General features: G+C 35.6%; 1 protein-coding gene across 4 annotated transcripts in view; it reads right to left on the bottom strand.

The window, feature by feature from the left end:
- The window catches only part of SOS2 (SOS Ras/Rho guanine nucleotide exchange factor 2), a 93,657-nt gene that overhangs the window by 1,592 nt on the left and 64,118 nt on the right, over positions 1-27,947 (bottom strand). For all 4 annotated transcript variants that reach the window (XM_058540613.1, XM_058540615.1, XM_058540616.1 and 1 more), the window contains 10 exons: positions 23,702-23,805; positions 21,339-21,561; positions 17,956-18,075; positions 17,636-17,798; positions 12,655-12,772; positions 11,505-11,677; positions 8,935-9,051; positions 7,426-7,687; positions 6,869-6,910; positions 624-733 (listed from right to left, as the gene is read on the bottom strand). In XM_058540613.1, the coding sequence (XP_058396596.1) occupies positions 624-733; positions 6,869-6,910; positions 7,426-7,687; positions 8,935-9,051; positions 11,505-11,677; positions 12,655-12,772; positions 17,636-17,798; positions 17,956-18,075; positions 21,339-21,561; positions 23,702-23,805 (1,432 nt within the window). The remainder of the gene's footprint in view (positions 1-623; positions 734-6,868; positions 6,911-7,425; positions 7,688-8,934; positions 9,052-11,504; positions 11,678-12,654; positions 12,773-17,635; positions 17,799-17,955; positions 18,076-21,338; positions 21,562-23,701; positions 23,806-27,947) is intronic.

Below are 27,947 nucleotides of genomic sequence, written 5' to 3'. Positions count from 1 at the left end.
TTAGAACATAATGCCTCAGATTATCTTGCTTCGTATACACATTTCATAAATTTATGCATTTAATTATAATAGGCAAGTAAGTGAAAGAATACATAGCTCTGTAGACACGAAAGGACGTGATGTCAAGAGGACTTAACGTCCAGCTTCTGCTTTCTGGACATTCACTTCTATTTCTCCAGTGAGGCTTAGAGTGCTGCTTCTCCAAGTGTGATCCAGGGAGCAGCAGCATCAGCACCAGCAGGAAACTTGTTAGAAATGCAAATTCTTGGGCCCCACCCCAGACCTACTGAATCAGAAACTCTGGCAATCTGGTTTTAACAGCCTTCCAGGTGATTCTGATGCAGCGGAAAATCCGAAGACTACTTTGAATACTCAAGTTCTTTCGATCTATCAGAAAGAAAGTGTACTTTTTCTGAGCATCTGTGAATCTGCCCAGGCTCTTTTTTAGAAAAAGCTTATGAGGATTAAACAACTGTTTAAAGTATTTTTTAAATAAGACCCAAATATTTAAAACCATAAAGGGTAGCCAAATTACAATTGACAGACTCTTTATAAGAAGAAGCACTATTTTGAAGATTCACAACTTTGAATAAGTTGAGGCAAACCTAAGTCCTGTTGACTACCTTGGGATTTGAAGCATCATGATCAAACTTTTTTCGAGGAGGAAGAGGAGGAGGAATCAGTGGCTCTTCACTTAGTTTATGTAAACTACCACACGAACTGAAGAAAGACTCTGCGGGTAAAAAAGATTAGTTTAACCACAATTCACAGTGCAATCATATGACAAGACTTGATTTCAATCTGTGATCACCTCTGCTATGGCATTTGTCAGACTGTTGGTTTATCTATCCTCTCCATTAAACTGTAAGCTTTTTGAGGGCAGTGTGTATTTATTTTTGTATCCCTAGCACCTAGCACAGTGGTTGTGCCTGGCACATGGTAGGTACTTTAACTAAATGAAGATATACTATTTAATTAAGATTAATAATGAGATTCTGCTCCCTGAAAAGCCTTTTTTAAATCTAAAACAGACAAAACAGACATATTTGTATAAACTGTAATAACTTCCAGAGAAAGATCTTCCATAAACAGAGGCCATGCATTTTTAAAGCAGCTAGTATCAGATATACTTCTACGCAGGTAATAAAACCTCCATATAGGAGACCATAAGGTAGGGTTGTATCAAAACTCGTTCTCTTTGCAAGTCTCTCATTGATAATAGACGCGTTAGGAAATTTACATTAAAGGAAATTTACAAAATAATAAAGTATTAGGGGATCCCTAAACATGCCAACCAGACACAAAATAAGAACTATTTTCATTTATTTCATCTTTTTCATATGATTAAAAATACCTGTAATTATGGACCAACTCCTTATTTGATCTCTCTCTCCACACACAGTTATCGTAATGCTCACAAAAACTGTAATCTTGTAGGGAAATGTTCTTGATAGAAAATAAAATTGTGTTCACACTTCAGCAAGGGTTACTGAGTGCCTGCTGTGGAGAAGCGTGACATAGTGGTTAAGTGGTCTAACTGTGGAGGAAGGCTCAGACTCAGAAACTCTCACAGCTGTCCCAGCATCATTCTAAAAGGACCTGGCTGCTGTACTGAAAACAGACTGAAGTGTGGAAGGTGGGAAGTTAGGATGCTACTATAATAAACCAGGTAAGAGTTATGGTGGTTTGGCCCAGCGTGGCAGCAGTCGAGATGGCAAGAAATGGTTAGATTCTAAATATATTTTGAGGGTAAACAAGATTTGTTGATGGATTACATTTGGGGCATGAGAAAGAGAAGTAAAAGTAAAAGATAAGTCTAGCATTTTTGGCCTAAGCGATTAGACAGATGCAGTCAGAACTGAGCTGAGGAGGCTGTGGGAAGAACAACTCCAGAGGGGATGAAACCAAGCTCAATTTTGGAGAGGTTAAGTTTGAGATTCTTATCAGATACCCACACGGAGACATTGAACAGGTCACCAAATATATGGGTCTAAAGGTCAAGAGAGAGGTTCTGGGTAGAGAAAAAATTGGGGAATTATTATCATATAGATGATATAAGACTGAATGAGACAACCAAGTGAGTGAGAAGAAAAGCGGTCCAGGGACTAAGTCTTAGGACATTCCAATGTTAATAGGTTGAGAAAATGAAGAGAAACCAGCAAGAGAGACTAGGAGTGAAAATTACAGTAGAAAAACCAGGAAAGTGGGATGAACAATGTGATCTTCACGTATGTGACTTCTTCCCAAAAGTTTATGGTATTTTGTATAAATGAGGCAGAGCCTTTGTCATTCTTGTTTGCCACTGAATCCCTAGTACTTAGCAGAGTAGCTGGTACAAAGCAAGTACTCAATTTTCTGTTGAATGAATACAACCAAAGGGTGTGAACATTTTTATGGTCGCACATGTTGTTCTCAGATTTCTTTCCAAAAGGGTCATACTAACATACCAATTTATAAGCAGTAAGCAATGTCTGAGAATACCTTCTAACCTAGGCTTGCTCATACTGTGAGGTGAACCGTCTATTCATGTCTGTTGTTAATGAAGTCTTGCTGTTTTTCTCATTGCATGTGAGCACTTTTCATACTTACTATAAATATTTTATTTCTTTCTTCAGGATTTATTTTAGGATGTTCAGAATTTTATGTGGTTATTCTCAATATTTTCTATTAAATTTCAAAACAAAATTTTCTTTATCATATGGAAAATGTGTTTTACTACCATCCAAAATAATGTCTAGAACTCCTGGTTCTAAAGTGGCATAGTGTTATGGGTTGAACTGAGTCCCCCCAAAAGATATGTTGAAGTCCTAACCCCCCAGAACCTGTAAATGTGACCTTATTTGGAAACAAGGTCTTTACAGATATGTAATCAAGTGAGGATGAAAGTGGGCCCTAACCCAGCATGACGAGTGTCTTTACAAGAGAAGAGACAAAGACACACAGAGAGAAGATGGTCGTGTGACAACAGAGGCAGAGACAGAAGCCATGCATCTACAAACCAAAGGACGCCAAGGATCGCCAGCAAATGCCAACAGCTAGAAGAGGCAAGGAAAGAGCCTCCCCACAGGTGTCAGAGGGAGCATGGACTGGCAACGCCATGCTTTTGGACTTGCAGCCTCCAGAGCTACGTTCTTTTAAGCTGCTCAGTCTGTGGCACTTTGTTACAGCAGCTCTAGAAACTAAGACAGTACAGACGTTGCCACCACAGAACAATAAGAAAAAAAGAAACACACACAAACCCCAGTGAAGCCAGGACACATCTGAATCCTGAAGCTTCGATGTATGAAGTGGACCACAAGGTCTATGAAGGAGGCAAAGGAGGAAGATGAAACCCAAAGGTCAACAGTCAATGATACTGACAAACAGTAGCAAATGTGCCCCCACAGAACCCCAGGAGAGCTCAGCAGTTAAAGGCACTTGGTACAATGGAAGGCACGGGCAGGAAAACCGAAGACCTGATTAAGTCTAGCTCAGGGGCAATTAGAACCACAACCCCTACTCTCCACTTAGTGAGACCAGGCACCTACTTCATTCCCACCACCAAAAGACACTGGGGGTTTTATCCTCTGGAGAATCTAAACTTCAGACTTGGGGATACTAATCTGTGCTGAAAACACAGATTTTCATACTAAATGTGGAGACCTCTCAGGCAGAAGATTCAAAGATCTTTCTTTGGAAAAACTAAACATTCCTAGAAAAGGCCTCATAGATTTTTACATTTGGGGATTTCCTAAGTAAAAAAATTTTCATCACTCTATCACTCTACAGCGAAACCCACAAGTCAGTGAGCTCTGCCCATGGATACAGCACTTGCCATCAGTTTTTACTGCCACACTCCAAAATATGAACAGAAAGCTAAGGATACCACACAAGAAAGAAAAGCCTCCAGCATGGAAGAAAAAAGACTACAACTAACAGAAGAAAGGAATTCAGAAGAGAGACAATACCAGAAACAAAATAAATGTTTTGTCAAAAATACTATAATTAATATCCTATGAGAGACAAGAGAAGAAAGTGAATCCATGAAACCAGAATAGGATGATATAAAAATGCCATGATCAGAGCAGGAACTAGAAAGAATTCTTGGAAATTCAAAATCACGATAGATGAAAAAAAAAATAGAAGAGTTGGAAGATAAAGTAAGGAAATCTCCCAGAAAACAGAACAAGAAAACAAAGAGATGGACGATAGGAAAGAAAAGACAAGAAAACTGGAGGATCAATTCAGGATGTACAGTATGGAAAAGGAGCTCCAAAAAGGGAGTCAGAGAACACAGTGGGGAAGAAATTATTAACAAATGATACAAGGAACATTTTCTAGAGATCAAAGACATAAATCTCTAAATTTAAAGTGCTCATTAAGTAGATGCAAAATGAAAGAAAAAAAAGACCCACATCAAAGCAGATCATTGTGAAAAAAGAGAAGATCCTAAAAGTGTCTTGAATATATTGTGGCAGAGACTGCTAACTGTCCCCCAGTGCACCTTTCCCGTTCTTCCTTTTAGTAATAGGATGCCATGCATTTTAGCAAGACAAAAGGCTGCCCAGTTAGAGACAACATTTCTTAGCCTCCCTTGTAGCTAGGTATGTCCATGTACTAAGTTTTGTCAATGGGATGAGAGCAGGAATGATGTGTGCAACTCCCAGATCACGTTTTTATAACAAAGCTCCTTGCCCTCCACGTTCCTGCTGGCAGAAGAATGGTAACAACTGAAGCAATCACTCAAGACTCAGAGATGGAAGCCACATTCTGAGAATCCTGAATTGCCCCGCTAGCTTGAAAACCTTGTGGAGCAGAGTTGTAACTTGCCCTGGCTATTGTGAGAAATAAACTTCTACTTCATTTAAGGCATTGTATTTTGGGAACCCTTTGCTACAGCAGGTATCCTCTAGTTTTTTTTAAAAAAAAAAAGGATTGAGAATGTAGGGTCACTGACAGAAGGATTTTTGTCTGTTTTGTTCAGTGCCATATCTCCTGCATCTAGAATAGTGCCTGCACATTATCAGGCATTTAGAAATTATGCATGAATAATTTATGAGTGAGTGATACTGGACTTCTAAACAGCAAGTATGAAAGCTAGAAGACAGTAGGAAAATGCCTTCAATATTCCGAGTGAAAATTATTTAAATTCTATACCCAGCCGAACATGTATTACATGTTCAGAAATGCAAGAACTTAAAAGCTTTATACCCTTTCCCAGGTAGCTACTGGAGGATGTGCCCCTACCAAAACAAGGGAGACTATCAGAAAGAAGACAAGGAATCCAAAAACAAGGATCTAACACAGGAGAGAAGAGAAGGGAATTTCTAGGATGACAACAAAAGCAAGTTCCAGGACGACAGCTGGGTCAGAGGCTGAGACAGAAACCAGCCCAAACTGAGCAGGAGGACAAAAGGGCACCAGGAAGGAAGTTTCCAAGTTAAAAAGCAAAAAAAAAAAAAAACCCCCTCCTGATAGCTTCCTTGAGTGGTCTGACCTTAATGGAAAACTGTACTGTGCAAGACTGTGGGAAGACTAAGCAACTGATGTTTAAAAAACTAACAAACAAAAAACCTAAGCGTTAATGAGCTATTCTTCACTTCAGGAAACTGCTGTACAAGAAAGGAGGCATAATCAGAATACCCACTGCTTGACTCAGAAGGGAGTGGTGTTTTCCCCAAATGTGGTAAGTATACTATGCAAAGTGAGGGGTGAGATCCTCAGCTGCTACAACAGGAAATCAGTAAATACTGTCTACAATTAATGATTCAAAAGAGAGAAAAACAGAAAAACATCATTAAAAAATGTGCAAATGTTGGGGCCCGCCCAGTGGCATAGTGGTTAAGTTCGTGAGCTCTACTTCGGCGGTCTGGGGTTCACGGATTCGGATCCTGGCTTCGGACCTGCACACCGCTCATCAGGCCATGCTGTGGTGGCATCCCACATACAAAATAGAGGAAGATGGGCACAGATGTTAGCTCGGGGCCAATCTTCCTCACCAAAAAAATAATAAAAATAAAATAAAAATGTGTGTCACTGGAGAACAAGGACAGGGGTGGGCAGACATGGGGTAGGGGCTGTTGTTAATTCCATTTAAGTGTTTTAGCACTATTTGCCTTTTAAACTCTATGCACATATCACTTTGATAAAAATTTAAAAATTAAAACAAAGTACAGTAATTAAACATTTCAAAGAATAACTTATTTTCTCATGAGACAGGGACTCTGTTGCTACTATCTAAATTATATACGTTACTATGATAGAAGCAGAAGTCCCCCAGATTAGGAGAATTATTCCTGAAGCTGCTGTGTCCTTTTTGGGTTATTTTGTTTTAAACAAATGACCATAGAAAGAAAGGTGACAGCATTTATGTCATAAATTATGAAACAATTAAGAATGACAGAATAGTGTTTTACCTAAAATACTGCTTTCATTAACTAAGATCATGTAAAGAAACAAGTGCTCAAGGGTGAGCCTGAAACCCTGACACACATTTGGTATTCTCTTCCCAGGGAGAGTGACTTGGGCAAGGTGGAGACAGGAGAGGCAGCTGACACGAAGTCACTGCTCATCCTGTGCCTGCAACGTGCCAGGTGACCTACAGGGGCAGCTCATTTGATCCATAACAACTCTGGGGATGCTACGTAATTTGTTCAAGGTTGCACAGCCCCTAGAACATATATAGGTTGTAAAATGCTGAAAACAAACTATAGTAAAGTTTAAATAGCACCCAGTTGTAAGTAAATAATTAAATTTATTTATAAGGATTTCATTCACTGCTTATATTTTTAAATGTTGCTAAAACCCAAAATACTCATATACAAATTTAATCAACTCAATTATTATCTTTACAGTCGTTTCATTAGCATCAACTCAAATCCTTACTTACTTGAGTGCGGCAAGAGGACTGGAGCAAAGATGCTGTTGCTGCCTGTTGGAATGAGAAGCATTCATTTGAAAAGGAAGGTAATATGTATGACTTTATTTTTAAAATAACATTTTAAAGTGATATGTAATAACATACACAAAGTACTGAATTTTATCATCATCTTTTGCAATGTTAGTTTTTAAACTCTTTGTACCTTGAATGTTTCTCCTTTCTTAGCATAAGTAGTTCCCTCTATCACAGTCTCTTTTAAAATTTCCTTCACAGAACTTATCTGTTCATTTTCTTATTCATTGTTTATCACTCCCCGAAGTAGTAGTGGGGCCCAAAAGCTAGTAAATAAATCTTTGTTGAAGGAATAAACTAGAAAACAATATGCATAAGCAATACACAAAAGATGCCCCGCTCCCTTGTGTTAACCACGAATTCACATGCAGACATCATCTCCCACACCAATAGAGCCCGCAAAGAATTCCACAGTTCCCTAATTAAAATGGTGAGAAAAAGGATCTGAAACACAAGGTTCCTTTTTCACCAAAGGGTTTACATCAAACACACACCACAGGAACTGTTGAGATCCACATCTAAGAACACACTAAGGTCTGAAGAGGCGGACGCGGGTGGAGTAGAGGGTGTATTTGGAGAGGTTGGTGCCGACACTGTTGCTTCAAGCTCAGTTTCAGCAATCCGACTAAAGCTTATTTTACACGGTTCTCTTTCTAACGGTGTCGGATGTCCTCGTAAAGTGCCTGAGGTAGAGCCATGTCGGCCTGTGTTAGGCCTTATTCCAGGAGATTTTAAAGAGAAAGTTGATTTCCTAGGCTGGGAAAAGCAAACACAATTATCATTACTAACTTGCACTTATTTTTATGACTTAGCACTACCTTACTAATTCTTAGCATATAGTTACGGGAGTACAATGAAATCCCAGTCTGCAAGGATTCTAGAACACTTTGAAATTTGATTGGCTTAATTTTAAGATGAACTCAAACATAAGTAAACCTCTTTTCATACTATAGAACTAAAATTGTTGAAAATCTGTGTGAAAACAACTTTTTGAAAATCTGTGTGAAAACAACTTTTTTCTCCCCAAACACTTGAACCTTAACCTCTCCTTCACATCATCAATACCAATTTTACAAATATTTACTGTGAACATAATAAATGCAACATATTACGTTAGGTACTTCTGGAAAAAAACAAAAGACCTTTTTTTCCTCCTAATAGTAAGTGACCAACCTCTACAATGGCATTTTAAAGTATTTGGAGAAAACTGCTAGCACTGTCCCCCACCCTCAACCTCTGCCCACCTTTTAAAATTCTCACAGTGGTAACCTAATAAAGAACAAGGAACTCAGATTGAGATGACTTGAGTTAAATCTCTACTGTGCCAGTATCCAGCTATGCAGCCTTGAAAAAGTTATTTAACTGCTTTGTGCCTCAGTTTTCATGTCTGTAAAATGAGAATGAGATCTGTGTCATACAAGTCTTGTGCAGATGAGATGACATGAAACTACCTAGCTTACGGCTTGGCCCAAAGTTGGTGTGTGACAGATGTTTTCACTTCCTCCCACATCTTGCTTCACTTTCAGCTTCTTAGAACTGGTCTTCCACTACTATTTCTGCCACTACTACAAACCCCAGGAATAACCAGGAACTGTGGTAGCAAATTTTAGGGGGAGAGGGGGTTCCAGCGGCAACCGCAGACCATGGTGCTCTCGTGGCAGGAGTCACAGACAAGCAGAAGAACCTGATACATCTGGTTACTCCTTCTCAGGTCCTTCGTTTCCTGTTCCAACCAGCTACCTAGCATTTTAGGGTCTCACCTTCTCACAGCTTTTCCCCTAATATTAGGAAGGATCAAAATAGGACAGAAAAGTAGCACTAAGATAAGGGATAAACCAGATTTTATCAAAAGGCTGACATTTCCCCCCACAGTATATATAATTTTAGATATAGTATAGTAATGTAAAACAGAACACTTAAAAACAGCTATTGAAATAGGTTGTTAAACATTGAAGATAATATTGTTTTTAAAAAATTTTTTTCCAAAACTGTAATGGACTTACAAATCGAGGCGGCTGTTTACAGTTGCGGGGTTCAATTTCTAGTGATTTATTGAACAAATAATCTGTAAACTCTTTTTCAGGAGTATTTCCCATGGGGTTAAGGTTTTCAAAGAACCTCTGGAATTAAAAATCCATAAGTACATGTTTTAGATCTTATTAAAACATTTATTTCATCAGTTTAATATAAAAAATTATCAGCAATGTAAGAGATCATAATGTCTGAAAAGTCCACAAAGATTGATGATTACAATCTCTGTACTTCTGAATAAAATTGTATGATTTCTAAGGAAGTTATATAATCTAGTCTTAAAGTTCTATTATGAGGATGAACAGATTTTCATTTCTTACCATCTTAATGGCTGAGTATCCCTCAGTTAACATTATTCCTACTCATTATGACAACAAAATGATCATCACCACTAAGTTATCAAGTGTTTAGTACAGAATTATAGTTATAATCCACAATGAAACTTTGATAGAAAAAAAAGTAGACATAAATTGGATTAAGGTCTATTCAAAAGTAATTTCAAGAACAATTATAAACTAAAACTTATCTATGCTAGCCTCTAGTAAAATAACTTTTTTGTCTTTATCAAAAAATTTTTTCTAAGCTTACATTTAAGTTTTTAGGTAGAAAATGTAGATGATTTAGCAAAGTACAAAAAGAAGGATAAACAGTAATCTCACTAACCAGAGATCACTGTTAACATTTCACTATTAGAATATCCTTCTAACGTTTTAATTGTGTGTGTGAATATATGCATGTATACATATATTGCATTTTTACCCCCACAAAACTGGGATCACACCATAGTTATTTTTAACCTTTTTTTAGTTTACATTCAATTAATTTTTTTCCATGTGGTTTACTTACTTTATAAAATATACAAATTTTAACTCTATAATATTTCATAAGATGGATGTTTCAGAATTTATTTCGCCAATCGCTGTATAGGTAGTTATCCATATAGGCGCTTTCTAATTCTTTGCTATAATAACAATTATTATTATTAACTCCATGTACATAAATTTTTCTGTACATCTCTGATGATTTCATTAGAAAAATTGCTTAGAAGCAAATCATCGGATTTAGCTTTATTGAATTTTGAAATGGTTTAAAAACACATATAAAAATAAGAACTGGGTTTTAGCTTTAGCAGTAAGCAAAATGAGCTTTAGAATTTCTAGTATAAAATTTTTCCATTTTTCAGGCATTCTGCCAATTTCAAGAAAACTGTATTATTCCTTTAACAATATTGAAACAATTTGTTCTTATATTTAGGTTGGCTAAATTAAATCATATGAACCAATAGTAATTTAAAGACTTTTATAAAATTATAATTATAATCAGTATTCCTGATTTTCTCATCCTTTGCTCTATTTTTTAATACTATTTAGCTTGGTTAACTATGGTTTGAAAAGTGAATAGCTACTTTGTCTATATTTTAAACTTACTTTGACTCAATCATAAAGAAAGCATTCTCCACCCCTCCCCTTGGCCCCCAACAGAATGCTTTAAACGATAGCAGGAAGTCTAGACCAGATTACAAAAAACTATTAGGATAGTCACCGAGCTGTGAATGCTAGAAGTACTATGTCAAGTATAACCAACTACAATATAACATTATTTCTGTGGGAAAATATACTGTGAACTCTATTCTGGGCTTCAAGAACATATTTCTTTAGCCCTATGAAGTCCCACAGCACAGAGAGTTGGCCCAATGGTGAGGGAATGGGATGAAATCAATGACCCCCAATGGCTTATCACCACTTTCTTTAGAGCAGGTATCTGCACATTTTCCTAATGGCGTACATTAGGTCATTCTTTCTTAGGACTTTAGGATACCTTGTTTTGAACTGGGAACAAAGAATAGCTACCATCTTACAATTTAGTAGGGTGGGAATGGTGGTGACCATTTTCACCCAATATGCCCAACCTGCAGACTACATGTGAAAGTTTAGCACCATTTTTATTGTGACAGGTGAACTTACTGTGACCGACAGTTATTATATGTTCTGAATTTCAAATAAGTATAATACAATAAAATTCACTTAACATAATATCATAATTTACTCTAATTTAGAAGGAATTCCACATCTTATAGCACCACAGAATCAATATTATGAACTACTGCTCAAAATAGAATATCAACTGATAGAATGTTTAAATCTAGTGTTCTTATGAAGGGATTAATTACTTAATGTTATATTGGCACACGTAAAATATCTAAAATGGCCATTAATCAATGATAGTACTAGTAGTGGATTTTCTTTTTACTGCATGAACATCAGAAAGCTTCTTTCATTCCATTTTGTCATTCATTTTTTTGAAAGTGTTACTTGAACCAGCTGTACAAACAAGTAATACTTTTGAGAAAAAGTACCTAATAATATAATAATTTAATAACTGCAGATTGTTAGTACAGAATATGTAATATTTATCACTTCTATTATTAACTCGTATTATTTTCATAACAAAATAAATAGAATAATGTGTGGTTATGATATTTCTTAGAGATAGCAGAGGATTTAACATGTTCTCTTTTAAAGATAAGCAAAGAAATATTTACCCTCATTTCTGGTTCTATCCGTAAACAGTAAGGTTGATTCTGATACTGCTGAATTTCTCCAGTAATTTCAGCTACTTTCCTCCTCTTACTGAAATTGATTAAATCTTTCCCTTTCTTTTTTAAAAAATCGTTATTCCCTTCTTCAGTCTTCAGAATATTTGTTAAATATATTCCTAGTAAAAAAAAAGTATTTGAAGAAACGTTATAAAATTGGTTACCTAATCAACCATTTGGCCAAACAACCGATCTAGTGAAGTTGAAAGACATCCTATAATCCAGTAATTCTACTCCTAAATCGTTGCTAAGTCTCTGATAGACTTAATCATTAATTTTACATTAAGAATTTTTTAACGTGGAGATAATTTAAAATAAAAAAAAAATGAAGGTTCAGAAAAATCTTAATTCACCATTTCTTAGACTAATAGCCTAAAATAAAAGGGAGGATTCATTCACAAAGTCTAAATTGTGTTAAATCTAACCGTTTTAATATTTCATTAAAAATATTTAATTATTCCTAATCAGTAAATTAATTTCAAGCCAATTCTGGTTAATAAGACTGCAGATATATAAACTAATTCTGTTTTCTCAAAGCCCGTAATTTAGATAGGAAAAGAATTATTCCTCACTCTGGAACAGAGAGAAAGTTTTTAGTTCCTCTTTCATGCAAAAGTACTGATTCATTTAAATCAGTGGCTCTCAACTGGGGGCAATTTTGTCCCCCAGGGAATATTTGGGAAATGAAGACATTTTTGGTTATCACAACCAGGTGTGTGCGTGGGCTCTCATGTGCACACGTGTGCATGCTACGATTTGAATGTTCATAGTTGAATCCTAACTGCCCAATGTGATGGTATTCAGAGGTGGGGCCTTTGGGAGGTGCTTAAATCATGAGGGTGGAGCCTCGTGACTGGGATTACTGCTCTTGTAGATGAGACCTCACAGAGCTCCTTACAACTCTACGAGGTAATTATCATCATCTTCATTTTACAGATAAGAAAATAGAGAGTTTAAGTTTTATTTATCAATACAGACAGCTAATAAAACTAGATGTGCTCAGATATAAAATCAGGACAAACTAACTCTAAAAGCTGGTCTCTTTTGGCTACAACACACTCTCCCTCAAAATATAAATCTATATTTAGTAACTTACCAAAAAAAGGCACACAAGGTGGATTGATTGACTTAAGTTTTACTAGGTATTTTTTAAAGTGATCTTGACTTAATTCCACAGCTTCATCCAAAATTCTCCTTTTTCTTTCCTGCAATGCCTTTAAAATATATAAATTGAGTATAATTTATTTTTACAATTCGATCACATTTTATGCAGAGCTTTGAATTTTATAAAATTTTGCAAATATTTGAAAACAATTTTTCTACACTCGCCTGAAATTTCTCATCTTATCTATAAATATAAAACGTAAAAACTTAGATTTCTCTAATATAATTAGAGGATTAAGCAATAAAAAAATTCTTCCTTAGGACCTTATTAGTTATAATTCTGAACAGCCAGAGTTTCAAGTTATAGCTATAGGAGAGAAATATAACCCCTCAGCATTCAAATATTTTTCCACTGAAAGGTCTTTTGGGGCTAAGGGTAAGGTTTTGTAAGGAGGAGAAGGCTGTGGGAAGGAGAGAAGAATTGAACAAAAATTTAGTAAACTAAGTGAGCAGTCATTTCTTTCATATTTCATTATTACATTTTCTTATTAAAAATTAATTACTTTATTTTTAACCTGATAAGTACACACACACACAAATCCACAGCAAACATTATACTTGATGGAGAACCATTCAATGCATTTCCTTTAACTTACAGAAAAAGCAAAGGTGACTGCATCATCACTTTTAGTCAGTACTATTCGGAAGTCCTAACTAGCATGGACAAGAATAATAAACAAAGGTCTAGGGACTGAAAAGAAAAATTGTCAGTATTCACAGAGGATATGATTGCATGTGAAGAAACCCAATAAATCTATATATAGAGTGTTAATGAGAGAATTTAGCAATGTTGCTGGATATAAAACCAATATGCAAAAGTCAACTGCATTTCTAGATATCGTCAATAAAGAAAACAAGATTTTAAAAAATATTCTAATATAAATCTAACAAAAAAGGATGTGAGATCTTCATCAAGAAAACCATAAAACTTTATTAAATGAATAAATAAATGGAGAGATATACCATATTCATGGTTGGGAAGACTCATTATTGTAAAAATGCTGTTCTGCACTACCTGATTTATAGAGCCAATGCAATTCCTACCAAAATCCCAACTTTTTAAAAAATTAAACAAACTGATTCTAAAATTTATATAGAAGAGCAAAGGTTCAGAAGGAAGTCACTCTTGAAAAAGAATAAGATTGGTGGGTATACATTATCAAGAACTAGTATAAAGTTATGGAAATTTGGACATGAGGCACTGGCACAGAAATAATCAAATGTATCAAAGGAACAGAACAGAGAGACCAGAAACAGGTCCACAGACTTATGGACACTCAATTTATGATACTGCTGGCACTATAGATCAATGGGGAAAGGACGGACTTTCAATAAATGTATGAGAGCAACTGGCTAGCAATATGGAACAAAAAATGAAATTAGACTAGAACCTCACCCCATATTCAAAACTCATTGCCAGCTGGATTAAGAACTTAATGTGAAAGACAAAACATTAAGATAACAGAGGAGGATCTGTTAAACAAGACAACAAAAGCATAAATTACAAAGAAAAAAATAAGTAAATTTGACACCATTAAAAACTTTGGTTCATCAAAAGATATCATAAAAAAAGGTGAAAAGGGAAGCTTCAATCTGGGAAAAGACATCCACAACACACATAACTGACAAAAGATTAAAATCTAGTATATAAGAGAACTCATACAAATTCATAAGAAAAACAACAAAAAAAGGTCAAAACATTTCCAAAGGAAGAAATACAAAGAACCAATAAACATTTAAAAAGAGGTTCAAAATCATTAGAAATCAGGGAATTATAAACCAAATCACAAGATTGGAAAAATTAAAGGAACTGACAATATCAAGTGATGGTGTGAATGTGAAATAACTAGAATTTGTCCATTTCGGGTGGGAGTATAAACTGGTTTACTTAGAATTACTTAGAAAAGCAATTTGGCATTATCTAGTAAATCTGAAGATATCCATATCCTATCCTCTAGTAATTCTACTTTTATGTATATAACTCAGAGAAATTTGTGCATGTATGCACCAGGATATATGTAGAAAATGTTCATAACAATATTACTGATAATGGCCCCACACTGGGAACAATCCCAATGACCATTAGAGCTAATGAATAAATAAGTAAACTTTGGTAAATTTATTCCTATAATATGATACAGTAATGAAAAAGAATGAACTACAGCTACAAGAAACAACATAGATGAATTTTAGGAATATAATGTTGAATGAAAGAAGTCTTGGAATAATTATATTCACATATAATTTTTTTTTTAATAATTTTATTTCTTTTTCTTCCCCCAAAGCCCCAGTAGATAGTTGTATGTCATAGCTGCACATCCTTCTAGCTGCTGTATGTGGGATGCGGCCTCAGCATGGCCAGAGAAGCGGTGCGTCGGTGGGCGCCCAGGATCCGAACCTGGGCCGCCAGCAGCAGAGCGCGCACACTTAACCGCTAAGCCACAGGGCCGGCCCTACTCACATATAATTAACATACATACAAAGTTAAACGATACAATGTTTAGAGATACAAATAGTAAAACTACAGAAAAAAGCAAGAGAATGATAAGCACAAAATTCAGAATGGTGATTGGCTCTGAAGGGGCAAGGAAGGAGACAGACTTGGGAGGGGTTCTTAAACTGGATGCCAGGTATACAGGTGTTCTTTGTATTTTTATTCTTTATACCTTACACATACTTTTAGAAACATTTTTCTGTACCCAATATTTTAAGAAATTAAAGCTTACCTTATTAAAATGAATATACTACTTCAGAGTCTTTCAAAATCAGAATTGAAATTATTAATCTACTAAATAGATTAATATTGGCAATATTTGACTGTTAATATCTTTAATATATTAAAAGTTAATACAAATCAATAAAATGCAAACATTCAAATAGAAAAATACATACATGAAAGCAGTTTACCCTCCACTCGCCTCTCATCACAACCCACTGAAAGAACCAATGCTAAGAGTGTGTATCCTTCCACACACTTCTCAATGCTCACGCAACTCCACTTAGATGCTTAGGGTTTGTTCTGTTTTATTATATCAAAACGAAATCATATTTTACTCATTATTTTGAAGTTTCTTATGACTTTTCCCCTAAAATATCACAAATATTCTTCCAAGACAATACACACAAATCCTAATGACTTTTTTTTCTATAGCTGAACCATATTCTGTACTCAATCATTCTCCTATTGATGGACACACAGGTTGTTCCTAGTCTTCTGCTACTTCAATTAATGCTGCAGAAACTATATCTTTGTACATTAACTTTGGTGTTTTTATTCCTGGGTCCAAGAGTATGTATATTTTAATTTTACCGTATATTGCCAGATTATTTCCCAGAAAGACTGTAAAAATTCACATTCCCAAAGGCAATAATATATTTCTATGGCTAAGTCTAATTTTTTACCCTTCACTTAGGTGTTAAAAAAAGACTTCCTAGGTACAAAAGCAAAGGAAGAATTCGGAAATGAAGAGATTGATATGTTTAAATAAAAATTATAAAACTTCCATATAAAAAACATTATATAAAAATTTTAAAATTAAAAAAGCAGATAAAATAAAGACAATTAGAAACTGGAAAAAGTATGGGTAATAGCTGACTAAGTGTTAATATCTTTAATATATCAAGTTCATAAAAATCAATAACATGCAAACACCCAAACAGAAAAATAAGAGATGATATGAATAGATAAATTATAAAGAAGAAATTAAAATGGCCATTAAATACATTTTAAGAAACCTCACCAGTTATTTACAAAAATACAAAAAAAAGAAAAGAAAAAGAGGAGGTGCTATTTTTTTTTTTTTTGCCCATGTAATCTGTAAATAAGTTTGCAATAAAGTAATACCCGGAAGGATTTATCATACCTTGCTAGAAAGCATCTTGGCAAATGTACCAAAAGTCTTAAAATGTACAAATACTCTGACCTAGGAATTCCACCTTTAGAAATTCATTTTAGGGAAATAATAAAATTCTTACAAAGATTTCTGTATATGGATATTCCATGTTAAATTATTTATCACAGCAAAAAATCAGAAATAACTTAATTGTCCCAGAATAGAGTGATAAAGGAAATTATAGTTTATCCATGGGATACAAAACCATGCAGCCATTAAAAATTTGTTTTTGAAAATAAGCTGATAAAAAAAGGAAAATGTTTATGATAAAAAGATACAGATCATAAATATCTATGTACAATTTGATCTCAATTTTGTTATTAAAAATACATGTGGGGCCAGCCACAGTGGCCTAGTGGTTAAGTTCGACATGCTCTGCTTCAGCGGCCCGGGTTCACTTCCCAGGCGCAGACCTACACTACTCGTGGCCATGCTGTGGCGGCAACCCACATACAGGAAGACTGGCAACAGATGTTAGCTCAGGGCAAATCTTCCTCAGCAAAAAAAAAAAAAAAAAAAAAATATATATATATATATATATATATATATGTGAAATATCCTTCTATACTTTCTGTATCTTCTGAATTTTCTAAAATAAGCACTAAATATATACTATTTTATAATATAAAAAACAGATTTAAGTTTTAGAAAGGTTTTCTTCATGTTACTCTTTCTTTGACTATATACTAAAGGTGATTAAAGTAATTTGTTTATATATATTTAAAATCCTTTGTCATTTATTTGAAACTATCAATCAATGTGCTACTAAAAAAATCCATTTGGAACTTCATTACATTTAGGTAAGCATATTAAACAAAGTCACAAATCCATATTCTGTGATGAATCCCAGGCTTACTAGTATATATTGATCTATCTTCTAATATCTTGATATCACTGGATTTAAGGGTATAAGAGGGATTTACAAAGGATTTACTCAAAAAGACCAGTAGTAGAAGGAATCTCTTTTACATTAATTTTATCTCCCCCACAAAGGATGAAATATTTAAGCCTAAAACTTACCTCAAAGGTATGGTCTAGTCTGTACACTGACACTGAATTTACTGCACTGACTATCTCCAATACACCATTGAAATTATTCAAATCTTGAAAAACTTGCAGAATTTCTATAATTCTACTTAGTACTGCCACTCGTTCCTCAAAATTTTCTGCTTCCACAATGCACCTAACCAAAAAAAAAAAAAAAAATTCATGGCTTAGAAAGCAATTTCCTCACCTAGTGTAGAAGAGAATAAACATATTTTCAGCCAGAATTTTAGCTTATATATGACTTAATATTATGATTATTAAGAAGTAATAAGACAGAGTATGTAAAAACTTACTTTTCAAACCAGAGGGTGAGATTTGTGGTGTGGCGAATCATTTTTAATAAATTCGGAGAATTTATTTCTTTATCTTCTTTGGTCCATACACTTCCTACAAGTTCAGAAGGCTGGACTTTCCTATGGAACCAAAAATCAATGTAACAAAGGATTAGTATCAAAATAATTTAAAAGTCTCCTAAAATTTAGTAAGAAAAAGACAACCCAAAAGATAAACAGACAAACATATGAACAGGTAATACACAGATGAACAGATCTGAATAGCCACAAACATGAAAAAATACTTTATCTCTTACTCAGGGAAAAGAACATTAAACTACAATGAAATCCCATTTTATTCCTGTCAGACTAACACAAGTCTGATAATACCAAATGGGGAAAAATGTGAAAAAACAGGAACTCTCCAACACTGATGTACAAGCAAAAATTGATACAACCGTTTGTAAAATCTAATGAAGATATACATCTTAGATCACCCAGCAATTCTATACCTAGGAATATACTCTAGACATCAGGTTCTAAGAATGTTCAGTGAAGCACTGTTTGCAGGAGTGAAAAATCCCAAACAACCTAGAGGCTCCTCATCAGGAGACTGGATAAATTAGGGAGCATTCACACAATGCAATACCACACCACAGCTAAAATTAGCCAACCAGAGCTACAGTCATCAACTTGAACAAATGCCAGAAACAATTTCAGTAAAAAACAAGTTGCAGAATGATACATAAATATAAACAGTTTAAAAATGTGCAAAACAGTGCTATATATTGTTTAGGATTGTGTGTAAATTATAAGACATACATAGGAATAGTAAGCACCAAATGATAGTGGTTATTCCTCAGTAGAAAGAAGAGGAATGGAATTGAGAGAACTACACAAGGGATCTCAATTTTATTTGTAATGCTTTTGCTGTTCATGACCCCTCATTATATTATTTTCTACATTTTTTGGAATACCTGAAATATGTAATAAAAATTCAGACAGAAGAGCAGATTAAATCATTGTGTACAGTGAGTCAGGATTACATAATTTAAAAAGTTGATCAGTGGCATTGTCATCAATGTCTTACACACTTGGCTATTTTAAAAGAAAAAAAGTTTTTAACCAGTAGATTTGAGTACAAATGGGTACTTGCTAACAGTTTTTTGGTTTTTCTGGGGGGTTTTTTTGGTGAGGAAGATTGGCCCTGAGCTAACATCTGTTGCCAATCTTCCTCCTTTTGCTTAAGGCAGATTGTCCCTGAGCTAACATCTATGCCAATCCTCCCCTCTTTTGTCTGTGGGTTGCTACCACAGCACAGCTGCCGACAAGTGGTGTAGGTCCGTGCCCAGGATGCGAACTCGCAAACCCCAGGCTGCTGCTGCTGAAGTGGAGCGTGTGAACTTAACCACTACACCACCAGGCCAACCCCAACTAACAGTTTTTAAAATAAGTTTTCTGAAGTGGTTCTATTATTTCACCAAAAATTTAGTCTACAAACTGTCGATGTTTTATGTATGTTGCCCTTCTTCCATAACACACGCATCACGTAACAAAGGGATTTCAATGTTCTGAAAGCAGATCCACATAGAGCTAAGTGCTTTTTTTCTCAGATGTCCACTCACGGAGCAGTCTCTCTATGAGGAAATACTTTATTCAGTACTATTCGCTTTGTTATCTCAAGTAATAGGTGCCTTCATTCCTACCTGTCACAAATCCCACAATATTAACAAAAACCACCTGAACCCCAAATTACTTAAAATATAACATGACACACTAAATCAGATGCTGACAACCTCTGACATGTGTGCTAAATTCTGAACGGCACAGCCAGGAGAAACCAGAGGCCCAGTTCTAAAGAAGGCGAAGTTTTATCTCTGGTGCCTCCCTACAGTCTCAATTAGCACTAAACCTTATATATTCTTGCTTTTCTCTGTGTAGTCCCTGTGTAAAAAATCACTGCTAATCAGGATAACTTCTTAAGGGTATTTGTATTGTAAAAGGGGCTCCTGAATACAGAAAGGTTTTTTTTTTTTTTTTTAAGATTTTATTTATTTATTTGTTCCCCCAAAGCCCCAGCAGATAGTTGTATGTCATAGCTGCACATCCTTCTAGTTGCTGTATGTGGGACGCGGCCTCAGCATGGCCGGAGAAGCGGTGCGTTGGTGCACGCCTGGGATCCGAACCCGGGCCGCCAGCAGCGGAGCGCGTGCACTTAACCACTAAGCCACCGGGCCGGCCCCAGAAAGGTTTTTGATGGAATGATAGTGGTGGGGGGTCATTTTTCAACCTGTGTGTGTGTGTGTCGGGGGGTTACCTGCAAGTTCTGTGCTTTTCACAGGAGCCTGGGTTGTAAATGAAAGAAGAAACCTTAAATTAGGAGGGAGGAGAGGACAGAAAGGGGCTAATGCACTGGGCAAAGATACTGGTTTAAAAAGAGATGATAGAGGAAGTTGATAAAGTAAGCTGAAAGGAGAGAAGACTGTGGTTAGGAAGGAATGAGATGCTTGAATCAGTAATTTTGGAATAAGAATGATTTACAGTGATGACAAGATTCAGAATATGACCATGGGAGGTGTCTGATTTGGAGCAGAGAATGACATTGGAAGTGAGGAAGCCATGAAACTAAAAGGTTAGGTTCTGAATGGGTGATCTGTGTGGATATAAGGTGATGGCAGGAAATGCTTTATATGTAAAGACAGATGATGGGGTACAGATAAAAATAAATAGCCAAGCACATTTCTAGTGATCCCTATAAATGAAAGAAAATGGTTCAGAAGTTTTAAGTATCGTTCATCATCACACTACGTCAGAAACAACTTTTCTTTAAAGTTAAAATTGACTTCAAATAGCTAAAATATCTGAAACTCCTTAAAAGAAGTTAAGAAATCTTTACTCTTCTAAGAATTTTGTTATTCATTTGCCTAGCAAACCTAACCCAGTCAAGCCACAAATTAAAATTTTGATTATGTAGAATCTGAAAAAAAAGAAGAAAGCTTGTCTCACTCAATAATCTATTTACTTAGCTGCCACGAGCCTCACATCCATGCTGACCGACTTAGCCGAATCAACTCTAACTAAAGCGACCTGAGAAAGTATTGGAGTGGGAGCTGGGTGCCTGCCCTGAAAGCGGCTGCGATTCTGCGGCATTCGTCTTCTCTCTGCCACTCCTCTTGTGAAGGACTGCGAGGACCCAACCTGGGCCCAAAGAGCAATATGCTCTAAGACTTTCACCCGCAGAAGAGACTGCACTTAAAAACTGCTATGAGCTTTCCTCCAAGCCCACACGAATAGATGAGGTGTTTTTAAACAGCACTGAAGAATAATTTGCAAAATGTTCTGAAAAACAGAAGTATGTTCAAGGTTCTTGAAAACAGAGCAACAAATTAATATTAATTGCCTACCTATAGAGATCAGATTCCAAAAGCGTCAGCTGACGTGCAATTTCTATTGGATGAAGTGTCATGAGATCAAATGTCTCACACTGTCCTGGTCTGCTGATATGCCATTCGATTGGTGGAGGCGGACTTTCAAAGGTAATACTATGGCTTATTCCATTTGCCTGAGTTTGTTTCTTCCTCTTGATGATCTTAGCAATTGACTCTACCCACTTCTTCATAGCTTTCCCTAGAAAACAAACACCAACAAAAATGCCTGTTATTTGACAGACATAACTGCAAATCTCCGTATAATCCTTAACCTTCCCCCAGCTTCAACAAGTACCAACTCATAGCCCCTTTCTAACCCCACTCATGCCCTCCCTCCACTCCCTATGTTTTTTCAGAACAAACCTAAGACATCATATCATTTCCTTCATACTTAAGTATGTATCCAAAAGTTAAAGACTTTTAAAACTAACCACGATACCACTATCACATATAAAAAATGACAATAACTTCTTCATATCATCAAATATCTAGTTAGTGTTCAAATTTCCCTGATTGTCTCATGAATACTTTCTTACAGTTGGTTTGTCTGAAATAGGATCTGAACAAGATCTACACATCACACTGAGTCAATATGTCTCAAGTCTCCTTTCATCTACAGGCTCCCCCTTTATCTCTCATTTTTGTTTGCAATTTATTTGTTGAAATTGAATCATTAGCCCTATGGTGTTTCCCAAGTTTGAATTTTGCCAATTCCATCACTGTGGTGTCATCTGCCATGCTTCTCTGTCTCCTGTGTTTTCTGTAAATCAGACACACAGAGACTAGATCTGATTCAGGATCAATTTTTTGACATGAATACTTGCAAGAATATTTCAACAAGAGGCATATAATGTCTTGTTACCTCTTTTTGTGATGTTACTAGGAGTTGAGAAATGGTAATATTCTATCATTCCTTCTTCACTTATTGGCTACAATACTTCTACAAAGAGAAACTTTGCCCCATGAATGATTTGGTCACGCTGAGGTATAACTTATATAGCACAGGCCTTTAGACATTAACACAACCTTTTACTTTCTTTATCCTAATATGTGTGTTATTTTAGAAGCTTCTTAGATGACATTTAATCTAGTGTCCTCATTAAGAATATTATTTAAAAATTAATTTTGTACTATAAACCATTTTAAGGCATGTATGAAAAAAAACCATATCTTAAACATCTTAAAATTGAAACAAAGGAATCACATTCTCGCTTTTAATGAAAGTAAAATTTCCCTTAGAGAACAAGTAGATGAAGTAAATTAGGCTTAGTTATGGTATTTTTTTTTTGCTGAGGAAGATTTTCCCTGAGCTAACATCTGTGCCAATCTTCGTCAATTCTGTATGTGGGTCACTGCCACAGCATGGCTGAAGATTGGTGTAGGTCCACGCCCAGGATCCAAATCTGCAAACCCGGGCCGCCAAAGTGGAGCATGCCAAACTTAACCACTATGCCACAGGCTGGCCCCAGTTATGGTATTCTTAATTAATGCCTTATAGTCTCAGATAAAACGTAAACATTCTTGCTTCAATAACATACATTTGATGACACATTTGTTTAAACATTCATGACCTAGAATTTCACTTCATAGGCTGCATTCTGAAACTTCAGGTAGTAAACTCTTATCTTCCAGGTGCCAAAAATATACCAAAAACTTCTCCAGGGCAAGTAAATATTATTTAAAAAGCTATTAACCATTCAAAACTAAAGAATAAGATTAAAGAGAATAAGAAAACAGATAAAATTATGCAAATATTTAATTAGTTGAAGGAATTGTAACCTTGAGATGAGATAAAATTAAAAGGCTTAAATTTAGGGGCCAGCCCAGTGGTGTAGTGGTTAAGTTTGCATGCTCCACTTCGGCAGCCCAGGGTTCGCAGGTTCAGTTCCTGGGCATGGACCCACACACCGCTCATCAAGCCATGCTGTGGTGCATCCCACCACAAAATAAAGGAAGACTGGCACAGATATTAGCTCAGGGCCAATCTTCCTCAAGCAAAAAAGAAAAAGATTGGCAACAGATATTAGCTCAGGGCCAATCTTCCTCATCAAATTAAAAAAAAAGTCTTATAATTATTAAAGAGGACTTTTGACTTCTTTAAAAGAATGATCCTCCTTCTTGAAAAAGCAAGGCTGAAAAAACTTGAAATGGCAAGGTTCTAAGACTTCAGGTGGTTCTAAACATATGTGAGCTTCTTAGAGTCTATAAAAATCATCCCAAATGTTATTTCAGCTTTTTAAAAATGAAAAATAGTTTAGCTTCTTAAATTAAAAGTCACACAAATTTAAAAATAAACTCATGGGCGACATAAGATTCAATCAAACCTTTAAATAATATACCTCTTACACTTGAAATGAAGGATTCTAGTCGTTCAAGCAACTCCAAATCTCTTTCAAAGTCGTAAAAATGGTGTTCAACCCAGTGCCGAAACACATTTAAGATCCTGATAAAATGAAAAGAAAGACTCAATTTTAATGAAACTTAAGCATTCAATTATACTTCTTTCACTTCTCTATGCCATGGTGATAGCTTTATATACAAGGGCCAATATAACACTCAAAGAATCTCTAATTTGTATTTAATTAATACCTCAAGTGCTTCAATGACATGAAGATAGTAGGTCTCAAGACTGTTTATTATTTAAAAATTATACTTTCAAAAATATTTATAAGCATAAGAATTGTGGCTTCTGTACTTAAAGACCCATTTTATGTTCAGGAAAAGTACCTTTTCTTTATTGATACGTACAAAATTTACGGTCTATATTTTATGGTCTATATTGTACAAAATCTATTTTTAAGTTCTTAAATTGAAAAAGGATTTTTTTAAGATCTAAATTTTGATATATTTTTCACATAAAATCGAAAACCAACTAGGATTTAGTGTATTTGGTTCTACATTCAAGAGCTATCATCAAATTTCTATGTAGTTTTCAGGTATGTCCACATTTTGTCCAAAAGACAAAAATATTTCTGACAGAGACCTATTTTGTTTTGCAGTACTACAAAAATACTTATAACCTTGTGAATAGAGATTTAATCAATCTATACAAATATAACATTCCACTCTCCACCCCAGACATTTATAGATAGTGTGAATAAGTTACGTTAGCATTTTTTCCCTTCATTATTTCAATCAATGACTATTTCTATGTTAGCTCCCCCCTGCCCCCACCAACTGACAGATAATAGTTTTTCTCCCAGACTAAGAAAATACTTTAAATTCTCAATCTCCATCACCCTATCTGTAATAAAACAACCTTACATCATTGTGTGCCTGGGTAGCTCAATGGCTTAGAGAGTATTTCAAGAGATCACAAAATTGTTAGCTGATAGTTTACACTTGGTCAATTCAAACAACTGTTTCCATTTTCTTTCCTTCCTAGGTTCTACAGCATCCAATGTACTTTAAAAATTACTTTCACGTAAAAGAAAAAGAAATCTCATTAATTAGATTTTATCAAAATTAAAAACTTCTGCTCATCAAAAGACATGATTAAGAAAAGTAACAGGCAAGCCACAGACTGGAAGAAAATATTTGCAAAACATATCTGACAAAAGACTGGCATCCAATCCTACTCAACACAGTATTACAACTCAATAATAAAAAGACAAACAACTCAATAAAAAATAGGCAGAAGATCTGAATAGATTCTTCACAAAATAAGTATGAATAGCCAATAAAAGACAATAGAGGGCCGGCCCCATGGCTTAGCGGTTAAGTGCGCGCGCTCCGCTGCTGGCAGCCCAGGTTCGGATCCCGGGCGCACACCGACGCACCGCTTCTCCGGCCATGCTGAGGCCGCGTCCCACATACAGCAACTAGAAGGATGTGCAACTACGACATACAACTATCTACTGGGGCTTTGGGAGAAAAATAAATAAATAAAAAAAAAAAAAAAAAAAAAGACAATAGAAAGTTCTCAACATCACTAGTCATCAGAAAAATACAAACTAAAACCACAAAGAGATACTACTATTCCCCATCAGTCTGGCTAAGGCGTAAAGACTGACATCCCCAACTGCTGTTGAGGACGTGGAGCAAGTGGAGCTCTCACACACTGCTGGTGAGAGGGGAACACAGGACAACCACTGTGGGAAAAGATGCGGCCGTTTCTTTTAAAACTAAACATACACCAACCCACGACCCAGCCATTCCACTCTCACTTATTTACCCAAGACACAGGAAAAATATATTCACAAAAGACTTGTAAAATAAAGTTCATAGCAGCTTTATTCATAATAATCAAAAACTGTTCCCTGGGGGCCGGCCCGGTGGCGCAAGCGGTTAAGTGCGCGCGCTCCGCTGCGGCGGCCCGGGGTTCGCTGGTTCGGATCCCGGGCGCGCACCGAAGTACTGCTTGGTAAGCCATGCTGTGGCGGCGTCCCATATAAAGTGGAGGAAGATGGGCACCGATGTTAGCCCAGGGCCGTCTTCCTCAGCAAAAAAAAAGAGGAGGATTGGCGGATGTTAGCTCAGGGCTGATCTCCTCACAAAAAAAAAAAAAAAAAAAAAAAAAAAAAACTGAAAAGAACTCAGGTGCCTTTCAGTGGGAAAATGAATTAACACACTGTGGTACATTCATATAAAAGAACACAACCTCAGCAACCAAACAGAACAAACTATTCATAAAACAGCAGCATGCTCAAAAGCACGTTGAGTGAAAGAAGTCAGACACAAGGGGATCTAAGAATCCATTTATACGAAACTCTAAAACAAGTAAAACTAATCTATGTAGGAAGATGAATACTGCTTTGGGTAATGAGAACAAAAATTGACTAGAATGGGCATGAGGGAACTTTCTGGTGTGATGGTAACATTTTACATCTTGAAAGGAGTTTGGATTACAGAGATGTATGTATTTGTTGAAATTCAACCAAAGTATACTTAAGATATGTGTGCTTCACTGTATACACATTTTAGAACAAAAGAACAATAAACAAATACTGAACTGTTAATGATACACAAGTTGAATTACTTAAGGAGAAGTCTACTTTGAAATACAACGCCCAAATCAGATGATGGACCAACAGAAGAATGATAAATGAATAAGTATGGGATATAAGAAGTACTGTAAAATGTTAACAGTAGACCTAGGTGGTGGGTTTATGAGTGTTCACTGTAGAATTCTTTCAACTTTGCTTTATATTAAAAATTTCGTAATACAATGATGGAAAAGGATACTATCATTATAAAAATTACTATCATTGCTAAAAGTTTTTGAACGCTTACAGGACAAGTTTAACAACTTGGCTTGGATTTCAAGGCCATCTTCAAATCCATCCCATTCCATATAGTTACTTTCATCTACTACTACTTGCAATACAATGTCTTCATTCCTCTTGAGTCAATTTCCTTACCTATTTCCTCTGCACACCATTTTCATTTCTGCCTTCTTGCCTTTGTTCATACTATTTCCCACGACCCTGAATACCTATAATCACCTTTCTGTCTATCTAAATCCTATACATCCTTTAGGGACAATCTCAGATTTTACCTCTTCCAAGATGCCTTTCCTAATTACTCCAGCCTAATCTTAGCTATTGCTGAAATTTTATAGGGATGTATTTTTCTATGCCACTTAGAGATTTAAAACAGAATAATACATAACCGTTTCATGTATCCTTTTACCCCAATAAAATCATAATATCATGGTGGCAAAGATGATATTGTATGTTATTTCTGTACTCACCATAGTTACAAGTACAGGACTGAGAACACAGAAAATGCTTAGAAATAAATACTTAAAGAACGTATATAATTGAGAATCTAGGACTATATTCTGCCTCTATATAGCAGCCTCATAAATGTGTGCCTCATGTCAAGAGGCTTAATTTGAGTGTGGATTAGTACAAATGCATCATAGCTAGTAGAAAAAAATTAATTACTTCTTTATTGCTGATGGGTAAATAATCTCATCTTCTTATACAAAGAATGATATATTAAAAGTTTTGGCTGAGACATATAGTTAGGAGCACTAAAATTCCTCTAAAACTGCATTTATTTGTGGCAATTATCCTGGAAAATAATATACTCAGTTAAAATTGCATCAATAATGATAAAATCGCATCAGTGATAAAAATATTTATTTTATCAATAAATAAAATCAATCAAGTTGCAATTTATTGATCAACAGTAATCAAGGAACTTTAACATTTACAGAGAAGAAAATATTTAGATCCTATACAATTAATAAGATATCTCAGTTTTCCCACGGAAAGGGGTAGATGATACTTCGGTTTTTACTTGGACTGTAAAGAAAGCTAATCAAAGGAGCTTCCAACTTTCAATGCTCAGTGCTAACAAATACACTGGCTTAGGGAGTCAGACAGAGATGGGTTTGAATCCTGTCCTGCCACTCCCTTTATACGATCTCTGTCAAACACTTTATCCTGCTAAGTTTCAAATTCCTCCGAGATAAAGCGGAAAGAGTAACTGTGCTGAGAAGATGAGATGAAAAGCACTGAGGCACACAGTAAGTACCCAACAAGCGGCAGCTGCTTTTATCAAATACATTTTTAGAAACTACTGAAATGATTTTTTTAGATAAAGCAACAAATGCCTATATACTTTGTGGGAGAAGGG

This window comes from Diceros bicornis, chromosome 5, assembly GCF_020826845.1.
Source record: "Diceros bicornis minor isolate mBicDic1 chromosome 5, mDicBic1.mat.cur, whole genome shotgun sequence".
Taxonomy (NCBI): Eukaryota; Metazoa; Chordata; class Mammalia; order Perissodactyla; family Rhinocerotidae; genus Diceros; species Diceros bicornis.
Note: the sequence above shows the minus strand (reverse complement) of the source record. Positions and strands in the feature narration are given on the sequence as shown.